This window comes from Penicillium arizonense, assembly GCF_001773325.1.
Source record: "Penicillium arizonense strain CBS 141311 chromosome Unknown PENARI_contig104, whole genome shotgun sequence".
NCBI classification, from domain to species: domain Eukaryota; kingdom Fungi; phylum Ascomycota; class Eurotiomycetes; order Eurotiales; family Aspergillaceae; genus Penicillium; species Penicillium arizonense.
The window spans coordinates 1-15,603 of record NW_019173381.1 but is presented as its reverse complement, the minus strand read 5'-3'; the positions used below and the strand labels follow the sequence as shown (position 1 = coordinate 15,603).

The 15,603-nt window shown below is 46.3% G+C and overlaps 7 protein-coding genes across 7 annotated transcripts; all 7 read right to left on the bottom strand.

The window, feature by feature from the left end:
• Positions 1–283: 283 nt before the first annotated feature.
• Positions 284–678, bottom strand: PENARI_c104G03845 (uncharacterized protein; the record flags this gene model as incomplete). Its single annotated transcript, XM_022637856.1, has 2 exons — positions 284–436; positions 487–678. Coding segments are annotated over 2 exons (345 nt in total), but the record flags the coding sequence as incomplete, so codon positions are not given.
• Positions 679–1,370: 692 nt separating this feature from the next.
• On the bottom strand, positions 1,371–3,214 carry PENARI_c104G10981 (fungal specific transcription factor domain-containing protein; the record flags this gene model as incomplete). Its single annotated transcript, XM_022637859.1, has 5 exons — positions 1,371–1,376; positions 1,435–1,460; positions 1,513–2,578; positions 2,631–3,002; positions 3,068–3,214. 5 exons carry the CDS (start codon positions 3,212–3,214, stop codon positions 1,371–1,373), a joined length of 1,617 nt encoding a protein of 538 aa, XP_022482289.1.
• Positions 3,215–5,622: 2,408 nt separating this feature from the next.
• Positions 5,623–5,961, bottom strand: PENARI_c104G07951 (uncharacterized protein; the record flags this gene model as incomplete). Its single annotated transcript, XM_022637858.1, has 1 exon — positions 5,623–5,961. One exon carries the CDS (start codon positions 5,959–5,961, stop codon positions 5,623–5,625), a length of 339 nt encoding a protein of 112 aa, XP_022482285.1.
• A 1,646-nt stretch (positions 5,962–7,607) lies between these two features.
• Positions 7,608–8,927, bottom strand: PENARI_c104G02748 (uncharacterized protein; the record flags this gene model as incomplete). Its single annotated transcript, XM_022637855.1, has 5 exons — positions 7,608–7,693; positions 8,358–8,433; positions 8,485–8,517; positions 8,588–8,732; positions 8,785–8,927. The coding sequence occupies 5 exons, from the start codon at positions 8,925–8,927 to the stop codon at positions 7,608–7,610; spliced, it is 483 nt and encodes a 160-aa protein (XP_022482288.1).
• Positions 8,928–9,677: 750 nt separating this feature from the next.
• PENARI_c104G01025 (uncharacterized protein) lies at positions 9,678–10,094 on the bottom strand (the record flags this gene model as incomplete). The annotated part of the gene is made up of 1 exon (XM_022637854.1): positions 9,678–10,094. The coding sequence occupies one exon, from the start codon at positions 10,092–10,094 to the stop codon at positions 9,678–9,680; it is 417 nt and encodes a 138-aa protein (XP_022482287.1).
• Positions 10,095–11,472: 1,378 nt separating this feature from the next.
• PENARI_c104G11429 (uncharacterized protein) lies at positions 11,473–13,020 on the bottom strand (the record flags this gene model as incomplete). The annotated part of the gene is made up of 1 exon (XM_022637860.1): positions 11,473–13,020. One exon carries the CDS (start codon positions 13,018–13,020, stop codon positions 11,473–11,475), a length of 1,548 nt encoding a protein of 515 aa, XP_022482290.1.
• Positions 13,021–14,115: 1,095 nt separating this feature from the next.
• PENARI_c104G05246 (uncharacterized protein) lies at positions 14,116–14,579 on the bottom strand (the record flags this gene model as incomplete). Its single annotated transcript, XM_022637857.1, has 3 exons — positions 14,116–14,311; positions 14,373–14,404; positions 14,457–14,579. 3 exons carry the CDS (start codon positions 14,577–14,579, stop codon positions 14,116–14,118), a joined length of 351 nt encoding a protein of 116 aa, XP_022482284.1.
• Positions 14,580–15,603: the final 1,024 nt, after the last annotated feature.

The following is a 15,603-nucleotide window of genomic DNA, read 5'->3' as shown; positions in this document are numbered from 1 at the left end:
CCACCACATGAAGATCCAGCATGCCACAGCGCGGTTTCCACTAGATCTTCATGAAAGCAAAAGCTTCACGTGCTGATGATGTATCCATCCCCCACGGGTCCTTAGAAAACCCTTCCCAAACAAAGGATTCTCCAGCAGGCAGTGAAATTATCATCTTGACTCCGCCTCGCACGAAAAGGACTTCGTTTGATCGCAAATTGAAAGATCTCGGTGTTCGTCTTTCCTGTGCGTGCTGGGAGATTGGATAGAGCTTGAAGGTTGTCACTCTATCCCCCGGGTTACCTGAGAGGGTTCGGAACACCGAGACTCCATCTCGGCAAGGGTGGGCGGCATTGATTCCCCAGCTGGTTGGGCGATCGGACGAGTGGACGATGACTGGGCCTTGGTGGAGAAGGAAGGCCGGCCTTCCGATCACTTCTTCGACCTTCCTGGTGAACTGCCATTATATTTAGTTCTGTACAATGACCACTGAACTGAAGAACACACTTCGCTACCCTGGAGTCCGAATCTCAAGAAGTTCTCGCATGCATCATGATCCCCTCTTCCATACATAATCGGCCCTGACACTTCGTTTGGTCGTGATCGGAGCGATCTCTCCACCTCCGTGGCCATATTCTCGGGCGGCGAGTCGGCTGGGAGCATGCTGTATCCCATATCCTCCATGGCCGAGTATCCCATTATGTCGTCATACGACATGGCTTGTGCGGATGTCATATCTGTGCAGCGATGGAGACTACCAAATGAGGCTTAGTTCAGTTTGGTAAAAAATGTAGGACGTGTTCCCAATATCAAGGAAAGATGAATATTGCCTATAACATTGTTTATCCAGGGGATATGTGTCTTTTATATTACTTCGACTGAGCGACCAGACTACGCGTGGTTGCTGCTAGCCTTCAACGGGAAAACGGAAGTGTAACGACGATGGGGTAACACGTCGTTTTCTTAGCACATATCGAATCAAAAGGTATCTATTGAGCGACGACCCAGGGCGAGCAAAATTCATCACGGATTATTGAATTGTAATCATTCCGGTATTGGTTTTAGGGAATATACATCCACTAGGCCCATTGCAAGGCTCACAGGCCCACCCAAAATGTAATGCCTAGTTACAATGCGAGCAATATGATTCCTCTATAAAGAATGGTATGATAATTTTATGAACAGGCTTAATGAACGGGAGCTTGCTGGCTTCATCAGAAAGAATACAAAAGCGTGCATTAGTATATGGCATTTAATGCAGGTATGAATAGCTGTCGTCTAAAACACTAACGCATACAATGTCTAAAGTGGCTCGAGGCGAAAGACATGACTGTCCAGTATCGATGATCATGGCCAGAACAGGTATCTTGCCCCTTTTCCGAACCTCACACTCAATCCTGGAGCGAAGTTAGATATTTATACTCGGAGAATAGCGTTTGGGTGGCTGAGGCATACATCGGTATTCGAGAATAAACGCTCCTCTTGCAGAGAATATGCTGCGTGCCGATAATGTAGAAAATATTTCCAGCGTACGTTTTAGTAAAGACTTGATCTCTTGGTCTTCCTTTCCTCCCTGGAGCCCTGCAGCGCCTCCGATGAGAGTATATGCTGATTGTTCAGCATAGTAGCTTCCGAGACCTCGCATATACCAAGCATATGATTTGAACTGCATGCTCTCAGCCAAAAGATTGAATGCTCGCAACGTAGCCTTTGCAAAAGCAATACATTTCAATGCAGATAATCTTATTTCTGGTGTCGTCTCCCCGTCTAGGTGTCGCTGAAGATAAGGCAAGAAGAGAAGATGAAGCAGATAGTTGATATAGCAGTGCAGTATAACATAGCCGCCTTGATGAGAGATTGACTGCGAACCAGGCCCACCGAGCTTGGTGTAAAGCTCGCTGCAGGCTTTCTCCATACGGTCTAGCTCAGTCTCAAGGACAGCGAGGGTACACTCTGACATCAAACCACGCTCTGCGCTCACACAGATCGTGTTTGATATCTCCAACAGTTGAGAATTCAACATGGTAAACGTCATCTGCGTGGGAGATAATTCTGCGGCACCTGTTGATAGGCTTGAATGTTCAGGATACTCTTTGCAGATATCAGTTAGTAGCTGTATACCTTGGGTGAGTTCTGGGTTGCGGTAGTAGTCGTGCATCTGAGCGTTGAGCATAAACAGGGCTTTCAGGCTAACCAGAATACATCGGTATTCCTCGCAAACATTGGGCTGGACCACACACTGCCCGGTATCCACATGACATTTGGTAGAAATTGCCGCATGGCAGGCCAGTTGCAGATCACTGAATACATCCTCTCCACGGTGTGTGCGACCATAGATTACGAGTACCATCGCTTTCAGTGAACTCCGTGATGTTTCAAATGGCGGGTGGTTGGTCAACAGACAGTGCCAGGCAGCTTCCTCGCACCGCCTCGACAGATTATCAGGGAAACAGCCTCTTCTAGAATCTTCTTCCGCACGGCAGGCTAGTGCTAGAATTGCAAAAAGCAAGGATAGCCAGGATTGCGGCGCGACATTAAGATTCCGGCAGAATTCCTCATACTGAGCTTCGAAGCTGGCGGCGTCGATGACACAAAATAGCTAGCGTGATGTTAGTGAACATATCTCGGCAGTTTTGATAGGCCAACTTTACCATGGAAATAGATGTAAAGTATCTTTCTATCAGGTGGTCAATCATGTCACGGTTTGGGAGGACGTCAAGGAGTTTCTCATATGAATTCACCTTGCCAGTGAATGATGCGTCAACAGCATTGTCGGAACTGCTGACATTTGGGCTTGGAGTTCCGCCCAGCTCCGACAGGGCAGTCAGGCTGCTGGTTTTGGAAAGGGGTGTGGTAACTCCCTTTGACTCATCGTGGCATGCTCGTCTCGTATCACGAGCAGCAAAAGTGGAGGTGTAGGATGACGGACTACTGTCGGACTCTTCACGGATGGGGCTCTCAGCCTGTTGGACTGGGACTTTCTCTAGAACTGCATTCCAGGATGACTCGGCGGGAATATCGGACTGACGTAGAGGTGTATGCAGTATCGTGGGTTTCGTGTGAACTGTTTTTGCAAACTCACACGTACTTTCAATTCCACGGAGAGTACATGATTCACACGGAGGTCCTTTGCCAGTGCAGCGGATTTTCCTGGCGCGGCACGGCAGGCAGGCAGATCTGGCCCTTGCCAGGTGCTTCTCGCTGCGCGAGTCAAGCTCAAATGTACATGTTCCATTTCCACGTAGAACGCATTCCTCACACGGCGGTCCTCCACTGCAAAGTGTGCTGTTCATGCGGCACGGGCGGCATGCATCAGTTTGAAACCTTGCCTGCTGTGCAACACGCTTTCCGCTAACTGCAGTGAGGACAAATTCACAAGACTCTTTCCCCCGTTCAGAACAGTTCTGACAAGGAGGTCCCCCAGCGCAGCGTTTCCTAGTAGTGCGACAAGTTTTGCATGCTGTACTAGTTCGAGCTGCCATAGTACACTGAGATTGCTGACTCCTCGAGCTCTTGGAATAGAAAGGTCATTTGAATAAAAATGAAGGTTCTTGTAATGCTGGTCTGGCGATTGGTGACTTTATAATTGACAGGAGACGTCGGGACTTTCAGACTTACCTCAGTGGAGTAGGACGGCTGACCTTGAACCCAGTTATAGCCTCTCCGCTTCTTCCGTCCAACATGATCGTTGGTTAATCCGTCATCTAGAGTACGTTCTAGACATGGTGTATACTCACCCCTGCTGTCGAACCGAGCAACCTATTATTATGTTGTAATAATGTCTTGCCGAAAGGAGAGTATCTGCTTTGTAGCTGAACTTCTATAAACGCCGAAAAGGCATGCTAAGTAGAGATCTATCCCGACAGAGTGTAAGGTCTCGATTACCATCTCGAAAGTGTTCTAAATAAGGCTGGAAATCAATGGCCAGATTGTTGCAAGGGAGTGGTAAAAGGAATGATATTGCGTCACATTGATGGGTGACTTCGAGCCCGGTAGCCCAAGTTCATAGCCAAAAGAAAAAAAATCCTAATGCGCACAATCACTCAAGTGGCTCGAAATAGTTCCTAGAGATCCGTTCCCAAACAGAATTTACCAGCCCCTGGGTCATGACAATGACAACCAACAACAGTCGTGACCCACAAATGGCGAAGCTGAGGATCAGGCGCCAGCAATATTTCCAATTTCCAATCAAACCTGCTTTACAAATTTGACACAGTAATTGGACCTTGACTTGTAGCGTGTACTGGCTATCTGGGTGATCAGCCTGCCAAATCATTATTCGACCAGGTGTCGTCGTCTCCAGCAGAGTGAAAGGAACCAAAGCGGAAGTATTGCCATATAGGACAGGGCATAGAGGCAGTAGTCCTTTTTGAGTTTTGCTGCCAACTCGAAGGCCTTCGGTTCCGGATAGTGGCTTCCACTCTGAATTCCTCCAATGCCGCAGTGTGTGACAAACCACACACCAAAAATACCCTCCGTGGTCGAGAAGAAATGCGCACCCGAATATGGAGCTTTTCATCTCGTCGAGGAGGAGTTCTAGCTTCCACCCCGTTGCTCCTATTGTCACGGCTTTTTCATCTTGCTCCCGGATGTGCAACATATCACAGGGCTGGTCAATTGGTTAGTAATTTTCCGCAACACGGAAAGCGAAGCTCACTTCTAATTTCAAGACCATGAGGTATGTAATTGCTGCGGAGAGGATTATCTCCATTTTGAGCCCCAAAATAATTCAGGTCAGATGCCAGTAAATATCTTCGCCTCTTGGAACGTAATCTTCTCCAGAGAATGGAAAGCATTTATATCCTTGCATGTCATGGTACGGTATATAAAGACACAAATCAATTGGCAGCCTTCTCCTTATGCCGTACCACGAGCCTTTAGACTCCCATTCGTCGATCTCAGACAACATCAAATTGCCTTTTTTCTCAGATGAAAGATCAGGGCCGTCATCGCAAGGCTTATGGTAAGGATTTTCCCTGGTGCAACATCGTCCAAATTTACGGCATATTTGCCGAGCTTACCTGCTTTTTCATTGTTTCCGGGGTTTGCTATTTAGGGAGCGGAAATTAAAAAGTGTAGAGATAAAGCAATCGACGATGAAAAATGCCTTTCTCGAAAAACCGAGTATAGGCCTAGCGGAAATTGATACCTAAAGCAGTATATCTTGAATATAAAGCACTGGAGTGTGTTCCACTGAGCTCGGGTTTGAATTTGGATATAATGCAGTCCATTTTTTCTAATACGATCAGTCTATTTCCGTCCACGTCAAAATTCTGAACACTGGTTATGCGAATAATTTTAACCCGGAACAAAAAGAAATGCTTCCCCTTAGATGATGTGTTGTGAGTAATGAACAGTGAATAGACTCAAAGGTACGTTTCTAAGACTCGATCGAGAAAGTCTAAATACAAATTGGTGAAAGAGTGTCCTCACATGTCTCTTCTAGCCATGCCAACGCCCACGACTTCAGATTACGCGCTGGGATGAATGTTCTGCCCTGAAGCATCCCGAGGTTTAGCTCAACCTTCTCGTATGATATTCTTGTGATAGATTAGCAAGATCCAAGCTCAGCACAAAAAAAAAAAAATACTTACACCCGAGAATTCATTCCACATCGATCTTCAGGGCCCCAGATGATTGTAATCAAGCCTCTGATAAAAATACCGCATCTGCGAGAAGGACCTGCGGCGTGACCGTAACCCAGTCGTCGTAGTTTCCCACAATGCTTGAATAGAAGTCATCCCAATCAGACTGAGTATTTCTATCTAGAGCTAGAAGCAGTGTTGGTTTAAGCTCGGGATTGGCCGCAATAATTTGTTTCGCCAAAGACATGCAATCTTCGAGGTCTGTATCTTCAAAAGTCTTGGAGACCGATTCGACATCTTCGAACAATGACTTCTTGACAAGCTTGAAAATATGCTTTGCCTTAGCTGATGGGTCATCGGGCAGCGTAGGTTCTTCATTTGTCTTGAGGTGATCCATCGTATAGTTCTTAACGTGAATTAAGGCAAGTCTGCCACGCAAAGTATGGTTAAGTATAGTTGAAAGAGAGAAAAAATATTGGTCCGGCCGTGGTTTATATATTTTTTGCTATGTCCCATTCATGTACTCAGACAGACAGATATCTATTAATGGCGGCGAACAGAAATGGCTAAAGAAATTTATGCAGGGTCTCTGTTACGTGTTACGGTAATTGCACTATCCAGCGATAATGGGGCCTATCCGTGATTTTCCATATTCGAGACCGGTTACTTGGAACCTTGCATTAGATCGCAGGGATTCCGTACATGTGCGTACTAATTGAACGACGGGGTGATTAAAAAATTAACTAGCAGATTGTATTGAAGGCGTCTCATACCATCAGGGGCTAGTATTAGCGTGTTGCAACCCGGGTTTCCCGAAACGACTAGATTTACCATACAAAGGGATATGGAGGAGCGGGCAGTCGTTGAATTAGTTGGACGAACTCTGATTTGTACTTGAGATATCTATGTGCAATTGGCTGGTTTCTCTGGGTCTTGCTGTTGAATGCTGCAGACCTCCGGACTTTTGCTAGTGCCACGACACTAGGATTGTACTTCAAGTTCTCGAACGCAAAGATGAAAGAAAGTAATGTGTACCCGAATTCCTATCATCAGAAGTAGACCGGCCTCAAGTTTAATCGCCGCCGGTAATTCTAAGGACCAGCCGGTTGTAGGTCGGTGGACTCTAGTTTCGCCACATTCTTGACTGCCATCACCGGCTCTTCATTGCACTGCAAGAAATACTCTTGCAGTGTAGCAGGTGACAAGGCCAAATGAGAAATGACATTGGAAAACTGACTGGCCAACTGATCAAGCGTCTCGGGGACGTTCAGGTGCAAGTATCTTATATTTCGCAACAGACCCCGGGATACTCCCTTGGGAGCGGATAAATATGATACATGTAGTCCCACCCTAGAATAACTCCAACATTATCAGAAGGGGACGTGCTGGAAGTTCAGTAAACTGACTTAAGACAGAGAAGCATATTCAAGGCCAATCTTGTTTCCAACGTGTTTACCATTTAAGGGTCGGTGTATCTCGCTCCCACATCAATAATCCTGCCGTTGACAAGTCGAATGTTTGGAGGGATGCAAGGGAGCACAATGATTTCGCTGTCCGTGTTGCCGTCTGATTGCGTAGAGTTCGTTTGAAATCTGTTTTCTTAGAGGTTGCAGAGTGAGAAGACAATATCAGAAGTTCCGCACTTTGCAGGAAAGGCTCACTATAACAGTCTCTGATTGGGCTAATTTTCAACGCGTCGCCCTTGTCCGTTGGCTTTGGGTTGCGAACTGGTAAAGGCCTCTCCAGGCTAGTTGCAGGTTTGGTATTTTCCGGCTCATATACCGCAGGTTCAGTCAGCCTATAGGAGCTAGCGGCATTTGGAATGGTTTGCTCTAGGTCCTCGTCTATTTTCTGCTCGTTTTTCGATCCCCAAAATATCTGCATGCAGTTTGGTAGAAGCAATCGAAGCGAGATAGAAGGCAAGCACTCCATGTTGTCTCATATAGACGAGTATGTGGTAGCAGCATCAATGGAGAGGTTTCGAACTTAAGCTGGTGTTTCTTATTCAGACAAGGAGACTATAGACTGACCTATTTATACAGTCTAAGGTGGCCACCGATCGCCCTTGTCATTGAACCAAAGCAAGTACCAGCAACTCTCGCTAGGAATGATGGTGTGCTTGTCGTGGTCTGGGTGCATGGTCGTCAGAATCGTCTCGTACACGGAGTATGGCCGAGATCGCCAACTTTCTATGTTAAGCAAGAACGATCTGTCTAGACGGGGGCAACGACGTTGACATCCTAGGGCTCCCTCATGCCAGGCTGCATGGCCATGGGACAAGGCCCAGCCTGAGGGTATTATGGATGTCTGGGTCTAAGATATGGCCGATCGGCGAAGCCGAGGATTGTATGGCTATCAATTGCTCCCGGCAAGAAGCTATATCTGGCTAGCGGGTGGTGATTCAAACCTATACCAGCCTGGAGCGTCAATATTTTGCGTACCAGGGTCGAGTATGGGGATGATCGCCGAAGTTGCGGATCTGAATGGCTATCAATTACCCTCGAGAAGGTGCCACGTTAGTGGTTTTCGTGCTATCACCAATGATCCCCGAGAATATCGTGCAAAGGCTATCTAGCAGCCTTCAAGGCCCAAAGCGCGGCTCACTGGAATCAAAAATAGTGGCTCTCGTTTCATCGAAGGGTTCCGTGGAGGCTGTACACTTGTGGGGAAGACATCGAAAGGTATAATTCAGATTGTTGCTTGTTGACAAAGCCAAGACTAAAGAGAACTATGTGATACACCCTTGCTAACACGTGTTACCTAGGGCAGATTGTGTAGGATGATATCCCGTACGCGTTCCGGCAGGGATACATGGTTCGAGATAGGTAGAGCACTGAGCCACGAAGCTGCCATTCTGATTGAGAACGCCCTGCAATGTTAGTTGATTTCGGGTGTATGAGTGAACAAACTTTGTGCTTACAGAAAAGAAGGGCCTCTTGATATACCCTGGGTTCTGCATGATAAATCACTACGTCAGTCATTAAGCCTATAAAAAAAAAGGAATAGACGACCCACCCATATACGACAAGCTTCAGCGCTCCGATGCGCGGATCATCCTGGATATTACTGATAACCAGCGGATCCTGCAATATAGCAGGAATGAAACTACTACCTAGGGGAGTGAGGGACCCTTCCCGAAACTCCACCCCAGTGGTAGTCTCTTCGTCTCTTACGCTGGCGTCAGATAAATAGGTTGTGGCGCTAAAGGGGTGAGACTCACAGTGGTACGCCTTCTGTAGAGTATTCTTGCCAACAAATGAAGAAAGCACAGTTTAGGTTGGCCATTGGGACGTGAGAAAAGAATAGATTAAATTCTGGATTAACATCGATGATTTCAATGTTGAAGAATGAAGATGAGGACATTCTGGCAAGAATTTTGCTAAATCGTAGGGCTCGAGGAAGAGGACTTATAGAGCAAATGAAAATAGAGTTGTTTGTGAACTATAGGTGTAGTGCGAGAAGGAATATATATATTCAAGCTTTCGGTAGACGACAGGTCTAGGCAACGCCGCGAGATTGCCGTTTAATTGATCTAAGGTGATTGGAATTAATTCTTTTTCCCTCAAAATCATTTATGTACAATACCCGCTGACAGAATAGGTTGTTGATTATTTTAGTGCTTCACCCGTGATAACCAGCCGCTGGATTGCAAACTGGTAGCGGCCTTTTGAGGGTTTAGTATTTTCCGGCTCATTTACGGCAGGTTCAGTCAGCCTATAGGGGCTGGCAGCAATGGGGGTCACTTGCTCTAGGTCCTCATTTATTTTTTGCTCGAATTTTGGTCCCAAAAATGCTTGCACGTAGCTTGGTAGAAGCAATCGAAGGAAGGTAGAAGACAAGCACTATATTACCCGGTCTCAGTTATGGCACTAGTCTAATGCTAGCGCTGATGACTTGGCATTTTGATGCTTCATCTTCTAAAGCATCACAGGGCTTGATTATTTTTTTGAGACGGCCTTATAATACTGTAGCGAAGTGAAGAGAATACTCCAGGATCACGGGGCATGATGCGTGAAACGGGCTCTCCAAACTTCGACTTTTTGCTTGTCCTGAATTGAGCCCCACCTAGTGATCAGTGCAAGTGAAAAATGAAATGAATTATATCTGATTTGCTCAACAGTAACCGAGCTTTCTGAGGCGGTTACAAATATCTTCGAGACGTTCCTCATGCCAGTCCTTTAGGATGTTGTGGATCTCATATCCGGAAGTTCTTGCAAGATTGCACCTTTTTGCATATTCCTGCGGGTATTTGGAATGCAGGTGCTGGTAACAAAGAGCTCTCTTTGAGTCGAGATCTTCTGCCGGCTGTTGCAAAACCATCGGATCATCGCTGCTCAGAGGAACGAATTTTGTAATCTCATACTTCTCGAAGACCCGTGAAATACCAATCTCAAGCACCGCAAGATCCACTAGGGATGCTTCCTTCGTGATGCCATGGTCATCCTGGGTTTGATGCTGAGCGCCAAGCTCTTGAAGATCAATAGCATCGAGAACCACATCCTCGAGGCCCTTTTGTTTGATGTCTTCCATGATTTGAACTTTATTTCGAGGAAACCAAATGCGCACGGTCTTGTTTGGTTAGAGCTCTGTAGCAATGAGGAGGTAAGGATAACCCACGTGCAAGCGAATTGGGGGCGAGTTTCTGGCAAAAACACCACAGCCTGAACCAGCAGAAATGCTAGGCTGTTCTTTCGGCATATCTCCTTTTAAAAATTCATTGAACGAATTTCGGTTGGGGTCTGGACCTCCGAACAGAACTGTCTCGCGCGAGCTTCTTGGAGAGAAGAGTCGGGGCATACAATCTGTAAGCAAACAACGAAGTTTCTGTATGCTCAAACATACCATAGTGCGACTGTTGCTAAGGCTCCAACTTGGGAACAGCAGTGTCTTTATATCATGATCACAGTTTTGTCAATTTTTCCCATAAGGCAATAGTTGCAAATCAATCAGCAACAGACAGCCGAAGTAAGGCATGGTTTCAAAGAGCCTTGCAAATTTCCAGCGATTTGAGAAAACATACGCCCAGAATAGTCAAAATCAATCGTATCAAAATTCAAGTGTTGCTTCCTGAGTAAAACATGTTTGTCTATTTGCTGCCCAATATTCTTACTGAAGTTATAGTAGTCACGTGATGGTGCCTGTCGGAGGGGTCAGCAAACCCCGCCATTTACCTTTCTTCATCCCACCCTGTCTTCCTCTCGCCTCGCTCGAGCTTCAGATTCTCCTACTACACCAAGTTATCCGAGGACAAAATTGTGGGTTCGCGTCCAATGTGCGAAAATACGATGTCGCAACCGACGCCAGACAAAACACATCTCTGGGAGGATGATCTGACAGAGAGTGCGGACAAAGAACGCAAGAGTTTCGCGGAATGGGCTTCTTCTGTTTCGTTCAAGCAACAAGCGGAGGATTTTGAGATTTATGATTCGAACGATTTAAGCACCAGAGTTGAGCCTTTTCTTCGAGAGCTGGGATTACTTGGCAAGGTAGACTGCTTTCTCAAAGTTAGAGAACAAGGCTAATAGAACTAGGCATTCTCATTGGTACAAATACCCGGACCCAAGTTCGCCCCATTTCGGCATGGTGCAGGCGACGCATACATAATTCCAGTACAAATACTGGACGGTACTCCGACCGTTTCAGGAAAGCCCCTCCAAGAAGGCAAAATAATATACATGAAGGCAAAACAGGAAGTAAGAATCGAAGCCAAAGTGCGCTTGCTCTTTGTATTGCTATGAAACAGATTGCTATTCATCGGGAATTGTTGTTTCAGGGTGGGACGTTGGATTGCAACTCCCCACGGCCATGGCGTGGATGGGAACCGCGGTGGACGGTGTAACTGGGATCCAGACTGACGTTATCATCGGAATGGTGGAGCCTTCACCCCTTGGGAATGTCGAAATGAAGGCTAGATCATGCGCGTGGTATTTGAATCCAAAGGGAGATGAGAAAGCGTATTTTGTATATCAAATTGAAATTCCGAATGTTGTGCCGATCCGAACAAAGAATTGGGTGTTGTCCTGGCCGGGTTTGTGGAAATCGAAGCGAGCTCGTGGGGAATAATATCTGGAAATGAGAGTCCAGTGTAATCGTGTGTAACATGATTTGGAACCGTGGAGAATTCAGCCAATTCGTGAGTAGCTGTACTCTGAGTTGATACGGGGGCTGGATCATCGAACCGGACTGCGGGAAATGAGGCATGTTGCTTTAGGGCATCGTGGCCATTTTGAGGAACGGTTGAGAATGAGGAGAGTTCGTGAGGGCTCATCCTTGGAAAGACCGTGCCATTAGATTGGAAGCTCTGTGCATGGGCTTCCGAGGAACGAGCGTTATTCTGGTCAGAAGAATAGGTGTCTGCCTCCACAGCAGTCAAAAGAGGTTGTGTGTGATTGTTTTGAGCTTGAACATTCTGCATAGGTCTCCCTGGATTTCGGGAAATCAATTGGAAGTCAGAACTTATGTGCTTGAACCACACCGAGATGTCCTTGGCTGCGTCCTCGAATACTATTTCTTTTTCTCCCAGCAGAAGCGCAATGATTTGTGGCAAATCTGAGAGCTTCAAGCATTGAAATTGACCGTATTCAAATATCGTGACCATCGCGACTACTCCCTGGACTGCTGGGTGACCTTCGTGATCCTTAAATGCATCACTCGTGAGTCTCTCAAATAACAATTGGTTAACACCCCTGCTGATTCCTTTTTTCAGCACGTTGTGATCTGATTTCGGATAGCCATAATCTCTGATATACCGGATTATCTTGCCGGACCGTTTGTTTCCGATATGTTGGTATTTGGAATTAGTGGAAGCTTGTTGGAGGTTGTCATATAACTCGTCGACCTTGGCCTTCCATCCCCGTTTGCGCTCCCATGCGGTGAATTGTTGAGCGAGTGAAATCTGACTCAGACCTTTCAGAAGCTTTTGCTCATTGCTTGGAGTTTTGTTGCCATCAACCTGCTTCAGATGGTCGACTCTCTTATCCCGATATTGAGTTTCTTGCTCGTCTTGTAAGATCTCAGACAGAGATACTTGTTCCTTAGAGAACTCCAAAATATGAGAAAGGTTTTGCTTTACCCTCTGCAATAGTTGAACCGAACGACTGTTTTCAAGTGTGTCCCTCTTTCGCTTCCGGGAAATGTCGTGACTGGGTGGGATGGCAGAGGTAATAACGGGACGCTGAAAATTTAACGGGTTCTGAGCATCAGTATGCTGTAATGGACGATCTGTTGTTGAGGACAGGTGGCTGATTTCAGCATCGGGGATGGTCTCTGGCGGCGAATGGGCCACTCCGCATTCAACAGCGTTAACGAGAGTATCGATATTCGCTGAAGTGTCAAGAATCTTCACAATATGCCTTATCGTTTTGGTCGCCAGCTCACGGTGATTCTGAATGATTTCACTGGGGGTATTGCACAGAAGGCTGAAAGCTGATAGAACTTCGATTTCTTGTGAAGGCATGATTTAGATTTATTGAGGGTTCCTCTTGAACTCGATGGGGCGGGCCGGATGATCCAGAAATAAGGGTTCAAAGCGGGGAAGGCAGAATCGGTACGTCTGGAGACTGACCACTTGTAGCGTAGCTTCTGGGCCGTACGGCCCAGAAGCTACGCTACAAGTGGTCAGTCTCCCCTTTGCCGATCCTCCCCCCACCGGCTAGACCGTAGCGCAGTGCAGTATTGGGACTGGCGCTTGCCTAATCGAAATCCTCAAGGCGGGCGCTCCTCAGTTGCCTAGGCTTCCACGGCGTCGTTGGATCACCATAATAATCCGCGGAATGGTTATGCTCACATTAGTTCATATGCAGCCCAAAAAAATCTGATATAGATTGCTACTTTTCGGTTTGTTGTCGACATCCGTCACATTCTCGAGCTGCGACGATCCCAAGTAACGCGTCTACGGCGCATCCGTAGATGGACCTTTAGGTAAAAAAAGGAGACCTGCACAGGAGCTCACAGCTGGTTTTAAATAGATGTCTGGGATTAACATCGACGGGGACGGTATTTTCTGCCGAAATCCAAATATTAAGCACTACAAACGAGGAAGAGATCGTGTATAGCAGTCTCCCATTGAACTAGACTTTGCTTCACATCTTTGACGCCTCTTTCATGAAATAAATTTCTTATCACAGGTCTTTCAATTCGCTTCATTAGCTGAACTTGTTGAGCTGATACGCGGTGGTTTTGTTTTTCCCCGCCTGCAGAAGCATCCAGCCCAAATCGGGGCGGTTGGGCAGTGTCGTCGTGAGGACACCTATCCACTGTTCAACCGCTGGGGGAAGTATATAGAACATATTGGTGCGTTTACAAACACCTCAATAACCCGTGTATCTCTACTCCTTTCGTAAGTTATCATTTCGAGCCAGATACATCTGTTTTTCATACTACGTAGAAGATAATGATATACATTGATCTTTCCACAGGCTTGCTTGCGAGTATTCTTGCCAAGTCGTATCGGAAAAATCTCCATCCCAACTATCCTGGCCTGAAGTGATTATCCTATGAGGCCGAGCCCTAGAGTCCCCTTTCGAGAATATCAACGCAAAACAACTGAAACCTAAGATCCCTGCGTGGGAGACGTGGAATATTCGCGTCTGTCACCCTTTTTGATGGTACCTGTGCCATCCGGATATATGTGGTGAGTTCGAGCTCCGCTACCGTCCGCTGGTGTGATTCGGGCGCTGATGATCAGCGCCTTGTCACTGCGGTTGAAGTGAGACTGGTGGACAGGGCTTGTGCCATCGTTACGATGCCTGCAGGAGAACTGTGAGTGAAAAAAATCATTGATGGGGAGTAATGTACTCGAGCACTTACAAAATCTCGATAGAGTCAATTTTGCCAACTTTCTGTGGCAGAATTAGTAAGGAAAAGACACCCATACAAGTTCCGATAACTAACCTTTACGGCACCGTTCTCTGCATAAATCTCGGCAGCCTGCTTGAAATTGGGTGGGAGTAATTCCTTTTTGAATCCTAACCATCTAACGATGGTCTCGCGGGCGGTAGACAAAGCTCGAGACATGGCAAAATCTTTTCGTGGGATGCTAGTGATCGAAGCTAATAAAAATCAAAGACAAGAGGTCTCTGTGTAACGATCAAGATAATGAGATTCTGAACGAGGACTTGCGAGGTTTTATATGTCGACCAGTTCCTTGAAAGCCCATGGCTATGCTATTTTCCAATGGCTCCGCTCGTATTTCTGTTCAGGGGCTTTCCTCAACTGCATCAGTTGCCGCTGAACCCATTTCCACCGTTCACATATCACATGTGCGCCAGAGGTGCGCCAGGGTTGCTCCAGGGGTGCGTCACAGTAATGTGTTATATAGACCCTAGTACGCATCTAGAGTGCAGCAAATGCGCATGTTTATCTTAAACAAAAAGGTCGAGCGGCTATATATTTGTAATTCGTACATTGTTGGTCACGGAAGGCACCTAGGCCGGTGAAGTTCGGCGGCTAAATCTGACGAACGTCGCACCTTGGGTTTCATGCAGAGAAACCGCACGGTGAGGGAGGAACTTTGTGGCGACATGCTTATTTCAGTAATTAGTTAGCACTACCCACTCGATTCTAGTGCAGCTCTTGGGAATTATTTCAAAGGTCTCACACGTCGTTGGTTATTAACTTAGTTTACTTAACTTAACGTATTTCACATGCGAGCCGCCCACCCAAGCGAGCCGCCCACCCCAAAACACCATAGTAAATGCGATATATTCTACACTTGTATCTCAACAACCACGTCTTAGTCATATTCCATTTCTTACCAATGGCTATTGGTAAGACCTATTAGCACTATGTTTCAATTTCAAGGAAATCAAAAAACCATATTATCATCATTTCAAAAATTACTGAAAATTACACTGCCATGAGCTACAAATATATATATCTCAATAACGAAGTCATAGAATTTCTTCAAGCTCACTAAAGAGGCTAGATATCGCCTCAAAAGCATTATGCTAAAATGAAAAATACCTATAGGCCATGGTTGTTGAGATATAAAGCTGTAATTTATCGCATTTACTATGGTGTTTTGGGGTGGGCGGCTCGC